At 39.7% G+C, this 19,809-nt stretch overlaps 1 protein-coding gene across 8 annotated transcripts in view; it reads left to right on the forward strand.

Moving 5' to 3' along the window:
• The window catches only part of ptprfa (protein tyrosine phosphatase receptor type Fa), a 391,566-nt gene that overhangs the window by 332,297 nt on the left and 39,460 nt on the right, over positions 1-19,809 (forward strand). For 5 of the 8 annotated variants that reach the window (XM_067598003.1, XM_067598002.1, XM_067598004.1 and 2 more), the window contains 3 exons: positions 13,142-13,254; positions 18,612-18,644; positions 19,200-19,297. In XM_067598003.1, the coding sequence (XP_067454104.1) occupies positions 13,142-13,254; positions 18,612-18,644; positions 19,200-19,297 (244 nt within the window). The remainder of the gene's footprint in view (positions 1-13,141; positions 13,255-18,611; positions 18,645-19,199; positions 19,298-19,809) is intronic. The other 3 variants (XM_067598006.1, XM_067598007.1, XM_067598010.1) reach the window with 1 other exon arrangement.

Consider the following 19,809-nt stretch of genomic DNA (forward strand, 5'->3'; position numbering starts at 1 on the left):
GTCTTCTCTCATCTAGATTTTGGAAACTGGACAGTCAGAAGTTTAAATCTGTTTAGAGATTTAAGTTGGAAAATTAACTATAAAAGTGAGGGGGACAAAAGAAGGATTTTGAAAAGTGAAGGGGACATGTCCATCCCATCCCCAGTAATAAATAAAAATATTTAATCTATACTTTGAGTTAAAGTCAATATTCCCCTAAAAATATGCTTGACTTGCAATCAATGAAATATGAGGCAGCAGAAGACAGTGCTGACAATGCAAAAAACAACACTGTGGTGATTAAGCAGATAGATGATAGATAGATAGATAGATAGATAGATAGATAGATAGATAGATAGATAGATAGATAGATAGATAGATAGATAGATAGATAGATAGATAGACTTCAGTGTCCAGCTTAGTGGAAATTTTTCTTTGGCTTCTCCCAAAATACAGTAAAAGCACATACATTACACATAGCACAACAAAGCATTAAAAAACATGAAACATGTGCAAATCGGAGGAGCAGCAGATAGGTATACATAATACCAGAGAGCAAATCTTATATAATAACAAGTTATCCCTGATGCAGTCATTCTTTCTTCAATGCCCGTATGGCATAAAGAATAACCTCCTGTATATGTTGTGGCTGGCCCTTGGGGGCCATGAATGGATGTCCAGATGGGAGCAGTTTAAACTCTGAGTGTAATGAGTGTGAGGTATCTGTAGTTATATGTTTAGCCTTCCTGTGTATAGCACTGTCAAATATACTGCAGAGTTGTTTTTGTGACTTGCCAATCACCTTCACTGCAATGTTAACAATTTTGGAGAGCTTGTTTTTGCGCTTTACGCTCAAGTTTCCATACCAAGCTCTTATGTTAAATGATAAGATGCTTTAAACAAGGCTCCTATATGCCATTTCAAGTATGTGTTGGTTTTATTAACCAAACCTACACTCTTGGATAGAGGACTAATATTGACCCCATTCATCAGCTGTGAAAATGTTTGCACTCTTTATTCTAAACTTATTCTAAGAGAAATATAACAGTAGAATTAACAAAACAATGTTCCTAGTGTCATCTGTTATTTAAAAAAAAAAGACTGCAATAGTTTGTGTGTACCTTTAAGGCAGTGTATGTTCATTGTTTTCCTCCTCACATCATCTAGCTACACGATTATGTTAGCACAGCCCAGAGAAAGACCTGGAGCCTTTTCTTCAGCATAGCAGATGACAAGAACATTTTACAAGAGTCAGTATTTTCAAGAGTAAAGACAGACATTCATCTTGGCAGAGCCAGCTTGAAGGCAAAGGTCCTCCATGACATATGGGAGGAAGGCGATGTGAGTTGCCCTGCAGCCCTGCTCTTCCAGGCTAACAGTTGGCTCGTGCTTCCTCTGCGTGGGTCAAACATCTGGAGCTGCTGACTAGGCTGAGAGGGGCTTCCATATGGCTACTGCTCTGCTCCAGTGGCAATGCCTGTTTCTTTTTTTTTTCATTCCTCCTTTTTCTCTTGTTCTCTCTTGATCTGTTTGTTTTTTTTAAGTAATATTTGTACTGGGGAGCCTATGAGGAAAGTATCTCCATTCATTTGCTTTTCTTAAAAGATCAAACTTTGTTTGGATCTTTTATCCCCATAAATCACATATCTGTTACAGTAATGCACACATTTCTAAAGATACTTTAGTGTAGTTTAATGTGTTTTTCCTACCTTCCAGCCAGTTTACATTATGAAAACAACTTGCATGGCTTGAAACTTGCTTGGGTTAGGTAATCTATCACAAGGAACATAAAGTATGTTGTTATATCGTTGTCAGAGTTAACTTATGGTTGCATGGTAATTTAAAACTCTGCTGCTGGCCTATGGTAAGAGTCTGAAGTATAAATAGGCTGCTGTACAGTGTTTCACTTACAAACTGTGTTGAGGCAAAATTAAACTAAGGAGATTTGTATTTGATATTTCAAGATAATCATAATCAATCATCAATTGGCATTGTTAACCCTTAGAGGATGGTCTGGATTTTTTCAAATCTATAGTTATATGTGTATTTTGAAAGAGTTATAGGTCTAAACCTGAATTTTAAAAAGTTCACCTGACTTCAACCCTTCATATGGGTTTATGGGAGCAGCATGAGTTTGGGACCGCTAACTTATTTTCCAACAAATACAGAAAATATTTTGGAAATGGAAACACAGAAGGACATTGAGAGCCATTATTCATTCTTTCTCATATATTATTTTTAATGCCAGGTTGGTGAACATTTTTTTTTAGAATATATATATATATATATATATATATATATATATATATATATATATATATATATATATATATATATATATATATATATATATATATAGTGTCTATTACACACAATTTTAAAGGAATCAGGTCATGTTTGGTGGGAAACCCATTGGATTACTCCCTCTCTAGCTATGATAAATGGTGTTTATCATTTTCATATATTCAAATTCATACATTCCAATTTTCCAAGGAGAAGAAGCAGCAATAGGGTTTGTGAAAAATGTGGAATCTTAAAGGACAGTATGTTGGGTTATTGGTCTCTGTGATCTCCTCCCCATACTGGCTATAAAGTCATCCTTCCTAACATGACTTTACTGTCAGAGATGGGGGACGAAATCTACAATCCTCGTTCTATTCAGTTGGGGATCTTTTACATTTATTGTCCTTTTTGTGGTGGAGGTAAGCTATACTTCCTGGTAGTCTCATATAGATTTGTTGTTGCAACTGGATTACACAAGGTACTACAGTCCATGTTTAATTGACACAAATGGCCAACACAGCTAACAGATTAGCTCTAGCTAGTACACAACACACTCCATTTCTGTTTTTCGGAGAAGTTCACAAAAAGATACACAGACAGATATACCCCAGTAGAGAAGTGTTCAAGGTTACATGTGTGGAGTTCTATTTGTAGCTCTTGTGGCTCAGTGAGGAAACACAGTCTGATAAAACACAAAGACTGAATAATAAAGAAAACAGAACAAAAAAGACAGCAAACATTGGAAGATATCCTCTTATCTATGCATCTGAAGCTCCTCATATTAGCTTCAGATGAACTTTAGAATCTAGTTTTTCACCAAACTAGGACTGTGGATTTTGTCCCCCATCAATTAGAGTTGAGTCTTGGAAGGATCTCTTTATGGCCAATATGGATAGAAGGAATGATTGCATTGACCAATAACTCAACATACTGTACATGTGTAGAAGTGAGTATTGTATTAAGATAGACTTGAAAAATACAAACCTGTCCTCTAAGACCACATTTGCTTCTTTCTCCTCCTCTACCCTGGCAAATTGGACATTATGAAGAGTATAAACACCATTTATCATAGCTAGAGAAGCAGCAATCAAATGGCTTTCCCACCAAATATGACCTGGTTGCATTAAAATAGTGTGTAAAGTGCAGTGCAGGAGATAAAAGACATATTTCCTGTAGTGTCGCAGCAAAATAAAAATGTGCTCACCAACCTGGCATTAACTCAGATTGTAGTTAAAATTATATTAACATACAAAATAAAATATAGGACAGGAATAATACTGGCTGTCAATTTTTCCCTGTGTTTCCATTTATATTGTGTTAGATCTCTTCAATATTTGGTGGAAAAGAAGTTAGCAAGGCGTCCTGAGCTCACTCTGCTTCTATAAACACATTTGAAGGCAGGTGAACTTTTTTCAATTCAGGTTTAGACTCTTTTGGATTTTGGGGAGCATTCAGAGCTGCTCTGCTCTTTGGATAAAGTTGCCAATTTGTTGGCATGAGGAGAGGCAGAGACACAGAAATCAATAAAGTGATGCAATTTCACATACTTACTTATATCAATGAGTGCAGAGCTTATTTCTGAATGCTTAACATTTCTGTACACATTACACATAATCAAGTTAACACTAATAATGGTTACAGTGGATGAGACAATCTGTGATAAGGTGCAATACAGGGGGAGGAGGGTACTGTTCCTTCTACTCAAACACAGCATACATTTTCAGTTGCTGGCAGTTACTGGAACAAGTGAAAGGCCAACAGCTGAATAAGTCAACCTGTTTATTCACTGGCAGCACAAAATATTGAACAGTTCTCCCCTGATTTTGGTATAGCACCAAATACAGCCCAGAAATCACAAAAGCTCCTCACAGCTCATTGTTGACAAAACCTATGCAGTTACAACCTTGTCTCTTAAAAAATACTATATATAATACTAAATATCTATAATACTGAAATATTATACTAAATGGTTTTGTCAAATACAATTTGGAGGAAATATAGTTGTTGCATGCACATTATGTAGGCTGGCAACACATTTTCCAGTCCATGAACTGCAACATAGCTGCACCCCACACTGACACTGGAGAGTATTCATATATGCACTTGATGGCTACATACATGATATCATAGCACAGGTCCCGGGTAAAAAAAGTCAGCATCTGCTGTCATTTTAGTATAGGTTAGCAAAAATGTAAAATGTTATTTTGTTTTAACATAACACTGTTAGATGTTTACTATGATAAACATAAAAAAACACATTAGAGACTGCTGCTTTTTTATTCTTATTTTTGAACAGTATGTTTGACTTTGGGTGTGACGGTGGTGCAGTGTCTGTCGCCTAACAGCAAGAAGGTTCTGGGTTGGAACCATAGACTGCATATAAAGATGGACGTAGCAAGATGTGACATCACCTTTTTGTTTGCAACGGAGGTTTGAAGCCCAGAGTTGCTGCTTATATTCAGCAACATCTTTTCACCTTTCAAATAAGGAGTGTAGGGTGTCACCTTTCACACTCTGGAAACACGACCCACTATCTCGGACCCAAGCTAACGAAAGGGCTACTTTAGCTAAATTGTGCCAGGGCTAACATCATAATCAAGTAACATTACACTTACTGAAATATTGTGACAACAGTCCGACTCAGTGTGAGTCCCTGAGCTGAGTACTTCCACATTGGCTTCAGCCTCAAGCTGTGGTAGTTGTCTCTTGCCACGTCTTTCTGTGTGGAGTTTGCCTGTTCTCACAGTGCCTATGTGGGTCTCCTCCATGTCCTTCTCTCCTCCCACACACCAAGAACATGCAGGTTAAGGTTAAGTCAGGACAAGTTGATTAAACCTTCAGTCCAGGGTGTACTCTGCCTCTTACCCTCTCACCCTGCCTATGTCTGCTGGGATCAGCTCCATCCACCCACAACCCTCTAAAGAACAAGTGGTAGAGCTAATGGATGGCTGGATATTTGACTTTAATGAGAGAGAGAGAGAAGAGAGTTTCGGGTCTATAGTTATAAAGGGAGAAAGCTTTATTCATGCTTCCATGTCACATATCAGAAGTATGAAAGCTGGAACCGGAGCAGAGTCATGAAGCCAGGTTTACTCCCGGTCACTGTATTTGTCTAAAAAAGACGTAAATTAGTATAAAAAGATTAATAACACTGCCTGTCGTCTCCTCTATGCTCTTATTTGTTCATGGTAATTGCAGTACAGTATCAGAGTTCATTTGGTGCTGACATATTGAAGTGTCAAACTGATAGACATGGCACTTTAAACAGTAATGAAAGAAGACGTGTAAGCTGAATTTGTGAGGAGCTGGAGGGAAAAAGCTGCTCAGCTGGCTGTGGATCAGATAAAGAGCACACGGCGGGGTGATAGTAGTAAGGTGGTCTAATTTTCTCTGTCAGGTGTATTTCCTGTTCACTGCGACACTGGGTGGCATTCCTGCTGCTGACAATGTAAATTAATCCTTTCTCTCTCGCTCCCATGTTCACTGTTTCCTGCTTTCTGTGGACGCAGCAAACAAGAAAGGTTAGTGTCTCTGTCTGCTCTTACACCACTTCACCCCCATTGTTCTTCCCAAGCTGTTGACCTGCCTCTGTACATCCCTCCTGCTGTGTAAAACATGCTTTTGCCTCAGACATGTCTGTGTTTTCTGACAGCGATGATGTGAAGTGACAGATGCTAGTTGTTTCGGTTTCACTGTCAGGATCACACCGCCATGCCAGCTTCTCTTAGATATCTTCAAGCATTTTTTTCTCAGACGTATCAGCTTCAATTGATAGCACTTGCAAGCATGTGTGTCTTGTTTATCATAGCGTGTGAGTACATTTTAGCATGTCTGTTTGTTTTTGTGTGTTTTCTGCAAATCCCACTGATCTTCCCCTCAGCATAATCCTCCCTCAGTGCTTCACCTCTCAACCCCTCACACACCTGCAGCTTCGCCTGCAATACAAATGCCAGACCTGACAAATCCAATCCTAATATTACCTTGAGACAACAACTGACATCACAATGACCTTTTCATTCCTCTGTTTGTGTTACCTGCCTGACCTGCATGATACATATTGACTGTCCTCATCACTGATACATACAGAATCAGTCAGTTGTATTTTTTGTTGATTTTTAGAAAAGTTGACGCCTGAAATACATTATGTACTGATGCTTTTGTTGCCATAACGACCTGCTGCAGTCACTGCCATATCATCTAGAACAACTGGATTACATAATTTGTTCCCTCCAATTAATAATTTCTGCCCTCAAAATACCAAATCATGCTCTAAGTTTATCTAATTTGCACCTTCACTTTCAACCAATATGCCCTTGAACATCGTGTTTTACAGCCAAAATCTGCAAATATCCACATCCAACCTCAAAACCAGACTACTAAATCCATAGTGAATGTCCAGTGGACAAGGCTATCACAGGTGTTAACTTATTGCTGGTAACTTGAAGGACATCATTTGATTTCACAAATTATTAATTCAGAGGAATAGTGTAACATTTTAGGAAATATACTTATTAGTTTTCTTTCTGGAAGTGAGATGAGAGGATCAATACCAGTCTCATGTCTGTGGAGTAGCATTAAAGATGGCGCCGTGGATGGCGGCCTATTGTGCTCTCTATTATTTTTTCTGTTTTTGTTTATTTGTGTGGTCTTCGGTAAAGAACTTTTGAATACTTGACAGTTCACTCCACAAACCTTTTCACCGGTCTTCACACACCCAGACTCTTTTTCTGAGAGTTTGGTTGGAGGAGCAGCAGCTCTCTATGGAGCTTGGAGGAGATGCAGGCCACGGAAGCGCGTGGTTAAGTTGCAACAGCAGGGATTCCAAACACCAATCTCATCATTACATCTGGGGTCCGTTTCACAAAGCAGGTTCAACAAACTCCGAGTCTAATTCTGAACTCTGAGTTGATTTACTCTGAGATAGGAAACTCTGAGTTTCCGGTTCCAGAACAGCTGATTTGAGTCAGTTTATTCAACTCGGAGTAGTTTCACCTGGAGTTAAGCGCGTGCACCACAACTATAAAAAGCCAGCATCAATGGAGCCCCGATTCAACGAGTCACCATGGCAACGGGGAAGAGGAGGGCGGCGTTTTTCACCCCACTAGAACTAGAAATCTTAATGCGATAATACGACGAGTTTGAACATGTTTTCAAAAAGAAGTGCAACACCGCTGCAGCTGCAAAAGAGAGGGAGACGGCGTGGGAGAACATCGCTGCTCGGGTCAATGCGTAAGTTTAAATGTAGTCCTTTGCAATCACAATAATATTACAGAGGAAAACTGCTTGATTGGTCGCCTATTAATTTATTTCATTTAGGTCCAATCCCGCGAGGGAGAAGCGCACTTGGCAGCATTTTGATCATGTTTTACATTGTAAAGTAAATATTAAGTGGCTGTTTGACTGAGCAGCTGTTTTATCCCCAACATAATGCTGGTTTCACACACATAAATGTCTTCTCATCTACATCATGTTCTTTTAAATAATTAAGCCTATTTAAACTAACACAGACTTCTACTCAGCCAACAGAAAGAAGGCAGATGCCCGTAAAACGGGTGGTGGCCCAGCACCGCCACCTCTAACGGAGGCAGAGGAGCTGGCCATAAGCCAGACTATAGGAAGGCCAGTGGCTGGCTCCGACATTGTACAAAAAACTTCCGTTTGCAAAGAAACGCAGCGCAACACACAATATCTGCTGGGATGTGAGAGCATGACTACGATTGGTAATGTTGCAAATGTAAGGACGGATTAGGTTGTGTATGTAGATGATGGACTGTGACGTGAAACGTTACCGCTCAAAAAGATAATTGTCTGGAAATGCTAGAACATCTATGCGCGGTCTGATAACCATCTCTCGACGAATATTTAATTCTCTGTGCAGTAATTCTGCACCTTCATCCACGGGATCGTTATCAAAAGGACATGCCATGTTAGTGAAAAATGTTACTGTGCCTGTTACTGTGCCTAATGGACTTCTAATATACTGACTCTGATTTTTTTTTTCTTTTTAATGATTTTTTTAAATGACAGACGGCAGAACTAGGCTACGCCAAAACTCGCCTGCTGACTGAATGAATGAGGAAATCAAATGGAGTGTGTGGCTCTGAAAGAGGGCGGAGACTGAGAGAAACTCGAGGTTCATTGAGAAAAACCTGGTCCCGACCAGGTTAGGTTCATAGAGTCTGTTACTACGGTAACTGACCGAGAGCTTAAGTTACCCCTCTCTCTGCAACAGGCTAGAGTTATCCCTCTTTCTCTGGTTTGAGTTACCTCCCTTTTGGAAACGGAAAACTCAGAGTTTCCCTAATTTCAGGGTTAACAGACCCTGAGTTTTCACTAAACCTGCTTTGTGAAACGGACCCCTGCTGAATGTCCTCTCTCTGTCCAGCAAGATGAATGAACTGCTGCTTATAAACAGAACGAACAGGGATTTTTCAGGATCTTCTGGCCTGTGTTTCACCGAAACCTGGCTTGGTGAGTCCATCCATGACAGTATTCTACATCTTCTGGGCTTTCAACTCCACCGAGTGGACCACGTAACAGACATAGAGGAAAACGCGGGGGGGCGAAATCTGTGTCATGGAAAATATGCACTCCTCACCTAGAAACTATTTTCATCAACTGCAAACTGTTTTATTCACTGTGGAAGTTTTCTTTATTCTGGTTGGTGTCTACATCCCACCTCAGGCCAGTGTTAGTGAGGTCGTACAACACCTGGCTGACCAGATAACCAGCACGGAGCGAAAACATCCAGACTCCCTTCTCATTATCCTTGGGGACTTTAACAGAGCAAACCTCAGCCACAAACAGCCAAAATACAGACAGCATATTAAGTGTCCCACCAGGGATAAAAACACACTGGACCACTGCTACACAATATTAAAGGATGGATATCGCTCAGTTCCCTGTGCAGCTTTGATCATTGCTTGGTTCATCTTCTCCCAACCTACAAGCAGAAACTAAAATCTGCAAAGCCTGTTGTTAAAATTTCGAGGAGATGGACCAAAGTCGAGAGGTTGAACAGCTGACCCTGTTGTGTGGTCACAACAACCTAGAGCTAAAAAACTGTGAAGATGATAGTGGACTTCAGGAGGAGCCCCCCCCCCCCCATCACTGCACATCACCATACTCAACAGCACTGTATCAGCTGTGGAATCCTTCAGAATTCAGGGTTCTATGATCTCCGAGGACCTGCAGTGAACAATCAAGTCAACAGTCATCAAAAAGGCCTGCTGCTGATCCATTTCTACACTGCAGTCATCAAGTGTGTTCTCTGCACATCCAACACTGTCTGATTTGGATCAACCACCAAACAGGACAGGAACAGACTACAAGAGACAGTCAGGTCTGCAGAAAAGATCATTGGTGTCGACCTGCCCACCATCCAGGATCTGTACACCTCCAGAGTCAGGAAACAGTCAGGCAGGGAAAATCACTGCAGACCCCTCACACCCTGGACATAATCTGTTCCAACTTCTCCCCTTGGGTAGGTGCTACAGAGCACTGTACACCAAAACCACCAGACACAGGAGCAGTTTCTTCCCCCTCGCCATCACACTTATGAACAATAAATTTAGCCACTGTGCAATAACCCTGGAACATTATAATACCCACTGTACCTAAATTATATATATTTATTTTAGTCTAAAATACAAAATGTGCAAAACATCTCACTCACTATTGTATATATGAACAGGCTGTATATACTGTACATAACCACCTACAATACAGTGTATATAAAGTAACATCTTTTTTTACCATTTAATATTTATCTCATCACTCTCTCATATCTCATCTGCGCTCTTTACTTCTTTGCACTATTTGTGTCCTGTTTACAGTTCACAGAAATGGTTTCACCTGTCTATAGTCATTCCTTGTGTATATTCCTGAAGATTGTTGTGTTGTTATTCTGTGTGCGTACATTTAGAGCCACTACACCACAGTCAAAGTCCTTATATGTGTAAACATACTTGGCCAACAAAGATGATTCTGATTCTGATGCCTATGTATTAAGTATACAGACATGAGTCATGAGTTGGGGGCATAAAGCTTAGCATAAAGTGTGTAAGCAGAGGAAAACATCTAGCCTGGTTCTGGGCAAAGTTCAAAAATATGCCTACCAACACCTAATTAACCCAACATTTCTTTAACGTTTAATTTGTACTCAAAGAGAAATATAAAAATAACAGTTTGTAGTGTTAGAAGTTACTGTACATGCTGAAATTATTTCTTGACAAACAACAGTGTATCTATCCGTCCAGCATGTCTGTCCAATGTCTCGGGCTGTAGTGCAGGTTGCCAGATACTGTAAGTGAGCAGATTTTGGTTTTGGTTTTGGTCTCCTTACAGACACGATGGTACCAAATCTTACAACCTCACTGTGATGACAAGATTTCAGGAATCTCCACACAGGCACTGCACCCCACTGTTGTTTAAAAAAAGTAGTTCCATCACATAACTCCCCCAAAAACCACAAACTATTGTTTGAAGATTTAAAAAACAAGATACAACATGTTAATTAGTGAGCTTCTGAGGTGTTGGTAGGTGTTGAACTGGACAGAGCCAGGCTAGCTGTTTCCCCCTGCTACCAGTCTTTATGCTAAGCTAGGCTAACCATGTTCAGACTCCAGCTTTGTACATAACGCACAGACATGAGATTGATATCCATCTGAACATCTCACTCTCACAAAGAAAGTGAAAAAGCATATTTCCCCAAAATGTTAAATTGTTTCCTTAGTTCAAGAAGGTGACTGGCGTCTGACCCAGGTTCAGTTGAGCTAATCATAATCAATCAGATACCTGCAGCTATCTGACACGATGCACTAATAAGACATGGGCTCAGAGCTGGAACAACTCACCAGTGCACAAAAGGTCAAAATGTATACAGTGGGATCATTCACAGAATAGCATCTGACGTTTTTACCTAAAGCAAATCTCCAAACCCCATTAACAGATTTTAAGACTGCAACATCACTCCTTATTTCCATGTCTTTCTGTTTTTTTCTCATGCTTTTTCACCTGCCACCCAAATTGAACTAAAAAATGTAATTAAAAGATTGACACAAGCACTTTTTGGTTGGAAACACCAACAATAAAAGAGTTGGCACCCTGAACACAATTCAAGGTGCCAGGCTGTATCAGAAATGAAGTACGTGGCTTGGCTTGAAAGCTTGGCTGACCCAGATGATGTGGTCTCTTCCATTTCCATCCACTTCACAGCCCCATCACTTTGATTTGGATGTTATAAAGATGTAATAAAGCTTTTAACTAACTGTGAACACAGTCAAAGTCAAATCAGCAATTAGCCCAAGTAACAACATGTTGCGAGGCACAAGTAATATTAAACAAGCAGCTTGCATGTTTGTAACAGAGTGTTGTATGTCTGCATGCAGCCCCACATGCCCTCAGCTCTGCTCACTGCCATTAGCCTACTCCAGTCAACGCCAGGCTGCTTCACTAATTGCTCAACCTGTTTGTTTTCACACAGTCATGTGGGGGAAATTAGGGATTTTCATAAGCAATGCCCAAATCTGAACCCCCCACTTTAAATCCAGCTGTGGAAACACTCAAGTGGGCACTAGACATTAAACAGGAGTGGCAGTCTGCTCCAACATACTGTGAAATTCACTGCCTTCCATGACTTATACTGATTTAACTCATATAGCAGGCTGCTCAACAGGGGGCTGAGAGCCTTTCTTTTTCCATGAACTTCAACAACAGAATTTCAGCATGAGTGCCCTGGTCTGCCCTATTTCAAATATATCTGATTTATAACCATTATCTACTGCAGTGTATAGCAGCCACATGACATTATACAATATTATATGTAGAATTACATGTGAATGTCACATGTGAGAAGAGATGACACAGCTGATTTCATTGCAACGTATTGTTCAATGACAAGAATGTGAAAAATATAAACTGAAATTGTTCCCACTGATCTAAAATTACAAAAGCAGTCCCTCTCCTTATCTGAGGATCAGACAGAGATTGTCTCATAATTATCACAAATTAATTATCTCCATCCCTCCATGCTTTCCAAAATTACTAATAATAAGGAACAATAATGAACATGCTTTGGGTATATTTTTGGGTTTATCAAATTCTTTCAGAACTTTTGATTACAATATTTTGCTTATTATTATTAACTATCGCATCATGGACTGACTTACAAATAGAATAGAATGCCTTTATTGTCATTGTATGGCAGTACAATGAGATTGAAGGTGCAACTTCCTGAGAGGTGCTAGATAAGAAGAGGATAAAACTACAAGAATAAATAAGTTTTTAAAAAATGACTGTCTAATTGTATTACTAAAGGAAAGCAATTTAATAATATAAAGGGAAGGACATGATATGGTTATTATTTGTGTTGTGCCACTGGGATGCATTTTTCAACCCTTTTATTTCTGACCTACAGAAAATTGCTTTTTTTCAACACTTTTTTCCACACTGATTTAGAAATCAAATTCTTTAATAGTTAGTTTATACTTGTGCAAAAAAAAAAGCCACAAGAAGGCATCTAAGTAATAAAAAACTATAACTCCATTATAACAACAGAAATATTATAAAGAGATGGGTTTTCATTTTGTTAAACAGCTTTTCTCATTCTTTCGGACTATGACATATTTCTATCATATTATGTACTGCAGTCCTGGAATGCTAATTCCTGGAACTCAAACATCTCAGTCACTGAATGGCTCATAAAATTCATCATGTGAAGATTATGAATTTTATCACTCTGGCAGCCCTTGTTGTAGATTCTCACAAAAAACTGTCAGTCCCAATCTAGACTCATAAAACACAACAATATTTTATATTATTTTTAACTCTGTGAATTTTTCCATGGTTACTTTTCTCCCGCTGCTTCTTCTTTCCCCAGGAAACGAACATCTCCCTCAGCCAAGGATGAGCACATGGCAGGGGTGAAGGACTCTCTGCTGGCCCACTCTTCAGACCCTGTGGAGATGAGGAGACTCAACTATCAGACACAAGGCATGGACACACACAAGCAATCACACACACAACTGTGCTAGAACCTATACACTCATATTTATTCATTACTGAAACACACACGCACACGCCTGCAAGAAGACCCTTACTGCAGTCCAAATGATCTCTCTGTTGTACTCTATATATGTGCACTGAATCAGAATCAGCTTTATTAGCCGAGCATGTTGACGCATACAAGGGATGTGAGTTCAGTCCTCAGGAGCTTTCAGTTTACTTAACCACAGTACAGAAAACACATTTACAATGCAGCACAGATACAGACATACAGGTAAATAAAGATATCAGGCTGAACTTATAAGAACAAAACTTAAACATATGATGTACAGTAAAGGCAAGGGTAAACTATCTGTGTATACAGGTCAGATCGTTACTATGTACTGTATGTACAAGGTCATGGTAACCATAGTGCAAGAGTGCATGGCAGAGCAATGAATGCTGGAATAAATACTGAACAGATAATAAGTGACTCTATTTACAGAGGTGGTTGATGTCCATTACATGAGAGTACATACAGTATATAAGCCAAAAGGTTATGTACATGTTATTACAAAATGTTTCTATTACATTGAAATATATATATACAGACGGGTGACAAATTAAAGGAAAAACCAGTACAGGTTTGAATGCTTGACCCCTACAGTGAGGGGATCTAGTGGCTCTTGTGCTTCGGGGGGCATTTTGCTGGCTTGGCTTGGGTCCACTTGTCCCCTTAGAGGGAAGAATCACTGCAAATCAATACAAAGTTGTTCTGAGTCATCACCTTTATCCTATGATGAAACATTTCTATCCTGATGGGAGTAGTCTCTTCCAGGATGACAAAGCCCCAATTCACAGGACATGAGGGGTCACTGAATGGTTTGATGAGTATTAAAATGATGTGAATCATATGTTATGACCTTCACAGTCACCAGATCTCAACCCAACTGAACACCTACGGGAGATTTTGGACTGATGTGTTAGACAGCGCTCTCCACCACCATCATCAAAACACCAAATGAGGGAATATCTTTTTGAAGAATGGTGTTGATCCCTCCAGAACAGTTACAGAGACTTGTAGAATCAATGCCCAGGAGCAGTGAAGCTGTTCTAGTGGCAAGTGGTGGCCCAACACCTTACCAAGACACTTTATGTTGGTTTTTCCTTTAATTTGTCACTCATCTGTATGTTTGTGTAGAAAAGTCGTTTAGTATTGTTGCTATTTCACATGAGTTTGCATCCACACTTAACTGTTGATGAGAGTGATGGCATGGGGAAAGAAACTATTCTTATACTGTTTTTTTGGCGTACAGAGTTCTGTAGTGCCTACCAGAGCGCAGCAGTTAAAACAGTTTATCTCCAGGGTGTCAGGGGTGTGCAGTGATTTTCTCTCCCTATCTTGTGATTCTGGAAGTGTACAAGTCCTGGATGGTGGGCAGGTCACCAATGATCTTCTCTGCAGTCCTGACTGTCAAGTGAAGTCTGTTCTTGTCCTGTTTGGTGGCTGATCCAAACCAGACAGTGATTGATGATTGCTGTGTAGAGCTGGCTCAGCAGCTCTTGACACCTCCCCTACACAACCCCATCCACAAAGGGACCACAGCGGAAATAAGCTTTAGGGCTTTATTGTGTTATCCTGACTTTTTCTCTTATGTAAGCACTCAATACCCTGGCAGAGCTGGTGTTTTTGAAATGAAATAGTCAAATAAAATCAAATAAAACCTTCATAATGCACTTACCAAGTGATGGAGGACAAAATTCACAGTCCTCCTTCTGAAGCTTCAGTGTCCAAATGAGTCAAATCAAGTAGATATCTTTCAACGTTACAGTCTTTTTAGTGCCAAAGTTTCTCTTTTTGTTACTATACTTCCTATGCTGCTCAACAGGGAAACACTGTCTGAGGAAACACAAAGAGGGAATTTGATGCTAAAATGGCTGTAAATGTGTCAGATATCCACTTGATATGACTAACTCAGACTGATGAAGCCTCATATAAGCTTCACATCAACTTTTAAATGCATTTTTGCACAAAATGACTGTGTGGACACACTGTGGATTTTGGCTCCATCACTTACATTGAAAGCACATTTGAAGGGGATCTTTTGATTACAGCGAGGAAAACCTCTTTCACTGCTCATATGGACACCTGACCGTAGAGTACAGGCAATTCCAGCCACCCAGTGTGTTTACTCTTTGGTGTAGACTTATAATAACTCCAGTAAGAATTGTGTTGAGTCTCATATAGTGACTTTTGGAAAGTTTCACTCATTCCATTACAATAAATCAGTACTAGTATGTCCTGATACTAGACAACTGTAGAAGATTTTAAACATCTAATGTAATCACATTTCATCTAATCAATAATGATTTTTGAGCTGTACTGATTAAAACTGAGGTAGACAACCAAAATTCAGTGACAGACATATTTGAGGTTCACACTAAAACCAAAGTTTAAATCAATGCTAGTGAACATAAAAATATAAGTTTCCCTAATACCTCCAAAAAATAAAGAGCCTCATGTAAGAATATTAGCTGGAAAGCAGTGCTGGTGCTTTATTTGTTCATAGCAGACAGGACAAGAATACTGCACCTGTTCAGTAACTCATGCAATTACCAAGCAAAAGTGTAGCAAAAATTAAAAAAATAGTATTTTTTAAAAGTATTGTAAAGACTACACCCAGAGACACCAGGTTTGCTGCAAGATTCAGACATCACCATCAGGAAGTTGTGCCAATCAGAGGGGTCAGGGTATAGAAGTTTTAACGTCCAAGGCCACTAGGCATAGTGGAGGAGTCTTACCATGTAAACAAACTAAAACTGTTATTATATTATATATTGAAGAGGGCCATATTTGAGAGTAGTTTGTACCACATCTTCATTTTAATGCCCTGCTTTGTGAATTTGATATTGTAACTCAAGCACTATAACATGCATAAATTGCCCGTACAACACAGTCTCTGACCTTCATCTGTAAACCCCTCACAGCCCAGCCAGCCTGGAATTTTCACATCTGGTCGAAATCCTGCAGCTGTATCATTTTTGCTCTTGAAACATAAAATGGATCACAAAGTGTGAATCTGTAGGCTGGTTACACATCGCAGGCCTCAGCGATACCTTCTCATCCTCCTATGTTACTCCGATGAATCATAGCATGAAGGTAGTGGTTACTGTGAAAAGAAGTCAGTGCCATTCATCACAACTCAGCACTGTTCTTAGAAAATAATAGAGTGATCCTCAACGCTCACTTCACATGAGGGAGAGAGGCAGGGTCTATGTGGATATGGAAGAAAAAAAGTATGGATGTTAGAAGCTCTCTGTTCTGTGAATGTTGATGCGAGCTAGATGGACTTTTTGTCTGGCACAATATGCCATATTGATCAAACCCTGCAACCTGTTTCCTTTCCTCTATTCTCTGTCTAAACTCTGTCTCTGTTTTACTACTTCTTTGTGTCCCATCTGTCTCACTGAGTGTTACTTTTTTCTTCTCTCCTCCACTTTTCCAGCTACTTCTCTTATCTCTTTCTCCCACCTGTCTTTTCAGTGGGAGGTTTTAAACTCACAGTTTGTCATTGTTTTTCATCCATGTTCTTCTCTCAATCAGATGGGTGGCATTTACCTCTGGTAGCAGTAGGAGGGAATTTGGCAGATGTTGTTTACACCAACAGAAATTAATCAACTCATTTGGCTGCCAACCTTTGTTCCCCCTTCAATGAAAGCTCACTGGGTGGCCTAGATGCATCTGAAAGTGTCTTTTTTTGCTCAACATACACTTTTGACTGTGTGAAAAACTGACAGATAAAAGCATCTCACAGTATATGCTATTAAGTATAAACTGTGAATTACTGCAAAATACTCAGAACATATTAGTGCAAACATCAATCTCCACCAAGATTCCTTAAATTCCTGCAATAATTTTGTAAATATCCCCTCCAGAAATATATTAAAACCTATAGTAATAGTCTGCTTGGAACAATGATGTGTAATTTTTCAACAATTTTAAATTTCAATTAATTTATATAGTACCAAATCATAACAGAAGTTATCTGAGGGCACTTTTCACATAGAGCAGGTCTAGACTGTAATCTTTAATTTACAGGGACCCAACATTCCCCCATGAGCAGCACATGGTGACAGCAGCAAGGAAAAACTCCCCTTTAACGAGGAGAAACCTCGAAACCTTTTTTGTATTTTTGTTTTTTCTCTACCTTCAGTCCATCAAGTGCAGAGGTGTTCATGAGAGAGCTGAGTCTTTAGTCTTTTCTTAAAGATTGAGAGGGACTCTGCAGATCAAACAGAGTTTTATCACTTGTTCCACTAAGGAGGAGAAGAGTCTAGTTAGTGACTCAGGGCCCTGTTGTGGTACCAGGCGCCTTTTATTGGCAGAGCATAGTGAGTCAGAAGGAGTGTAGACTTGAATGAGGGAGTTCAGGTAGGCGGGAGCTGTTTTACTTGCTGTTTAGTAAGCAAGTGTCAGGGTCTGGGTCTTGAATTTGATATAATAATAATAAACAATAATGACAATAACAACAATAATAATAATAGTAGGCATGAGTGTCAAGCAGGAATATATCGGCACGGGTTCCCCAAATTCACAGTCCATGGGGGAAAAAAAAGTATAATCACAACTTTAAAATCCTTAAAATGACATGTACTCCCCCTGCCTCATTAAAAATTCCAGAATCTATGAATATGCAAATATATGTCATTTCAGAAACAGCTGGACACAAGAAGTCTCCTCCTCCGCTGTAAAGTCCATTCTCAGTGTTTGTGCACTGGAGGCTTCAGCTTTCCACATCACACTTGTGTAAATTGCATACTGGACCAAGATTGGCTTCTAAACTTTTTGTGTTGTCACAAATCCTGCTGGTAGGCCCCGCCCCTTAAACTCAGATTTTCAATGAGCACAGAGAAACTTTCCACTTTCAGCAGATGAATGTGAAAACAGCCTTCTAGTGTCAAACTCTGCACATACATCATTCTGCACGGTGAAGCTCAAACAGTCAGCTGCAGGAACAAGAAGAAAAACATATTTTTGAGTGAAGGGGGACTTTAAAGAGGCTAAAAACAGTATTTGCATTTGATGCAATCCATCCAAATACTTGTTCATATATTTTAATCTGGACTTAGGTGACAGACTGTCTGACCAACTGCCCAACAACCGATGACCAACACTGCCATGCTTCATCTGCGTTAGGATGCAATACATATTTAGGGTTATATTACAGATGCATGAAGCTACAGGACAGTGCAGACTACACAACAGACACAAAGCTCCTTTCCCAGTGCTTTGTTTTCTTTTCTGTTTTCTGTTTTCTCCTAACTGACCCCTGTGCTGTTTGTTTTGCCTGCTCTTTCCTCCACAGGTTCCAGTGCCCTCAGTTGCCCCAACACTCCAAGTTAGTTTTCATTCCTTTTGTGTGGCACTAATGTTTCCTCCCATTCCCGCCTCTTCCCCTTTCTGTTTGACACTGCAGTCATTTGAACTGGAGCCCTCTCACCTCCTCTTCTCATGGGCTGTCCATGTCAGCCATTTAAACAAAATGGTTGTTATAACAGTCAAGAGTTGACGTGAAATACATTAGAGAGACATAAATAAATCAAAAATGTGTTGAAATGAATATCAGTGTAAGATGCTGCGGGTACTCTTACACCCCAATCACCTGTGTGACACCTTTCCACCCTATTGCTTTATGGGATTTCTTTATGGGATTTTCTAACCAATCAGCATGCTGATGTGTGGACGCCCACATCACCAGTGTGGCTATAGCTCATCCCTCTGCTCACCACACAGCACCCTCACTGTCACCTCATATCACTGAGCCTTCAACAAGCATCTGCACTCTGGTTACATTGTCTCATCCCTATGTGTGTGTGTGTGTGTGTGTGTGTGTGTGTGTGTGTGTGTGTGTGTGTGTGACTGACCATACTTACTGCTCCACTTCTCTCTGCAGGGATGAGGGAACACCCTCCCATTGCTATCAGTGACCTGGCAGACCATATAGAGAGACTGAAGGCCAATGACGGTCTGCGCTTCTCTCAAGAGTACGAGGTAAATGGCTTGCATGTGACATACCACACTCTGTGTAGCCATATTCAAGGTCTTAAGACTATGAGCAACAATACAGGCTAGATTTCTGAGGAGACCTTAATAGAGAAGGTTGCGGTGTTTATATAGTATGTTTGAGAACTGACTAGTTCTCCTCTGAAATATATGATTGAATATGTGTTGGGATTATGTCAGATTATCTGTTGCACCTCACTAATCCTGTTTTAGTGTTTTACAGTCGCTATGTACTTAAAGCAAACATGAGCGTAAAGTAGAATGTGTCCAAACTTTTGACTGGTACTATAGTTATACACTAATATTTTTCTGTTTTACCAAATTAAATCAATAAAGATACAGATAAATACAGACTTCTTCCACAGGTACACTATAAAAACACCTCTTTGGCATAAAAAGTGTCAAGTTAAGTTAAGTTGTTAGTTATACATTATCAAAACTTAAAGAAATCATTGTACCAAGTTAGTTTCTTGCTTCAACAAAAATGAGCTGCACCACAG

This window comes from Thunnus thynnus, chromosome 8 (assembly GCF_963924715.1).
Source record: "Thunnus thynnus chromosome 8, fThuThy2.1, whole genome shotgun sequence".
In the NCBI taxonomy this organism is placed as follows: domain Eukaryota; kingdom Metazoa; phylum Chordata; class Actinopteri; order Scombriformes; family Scombridae; genus Thunnus; species Thunnus thynnus.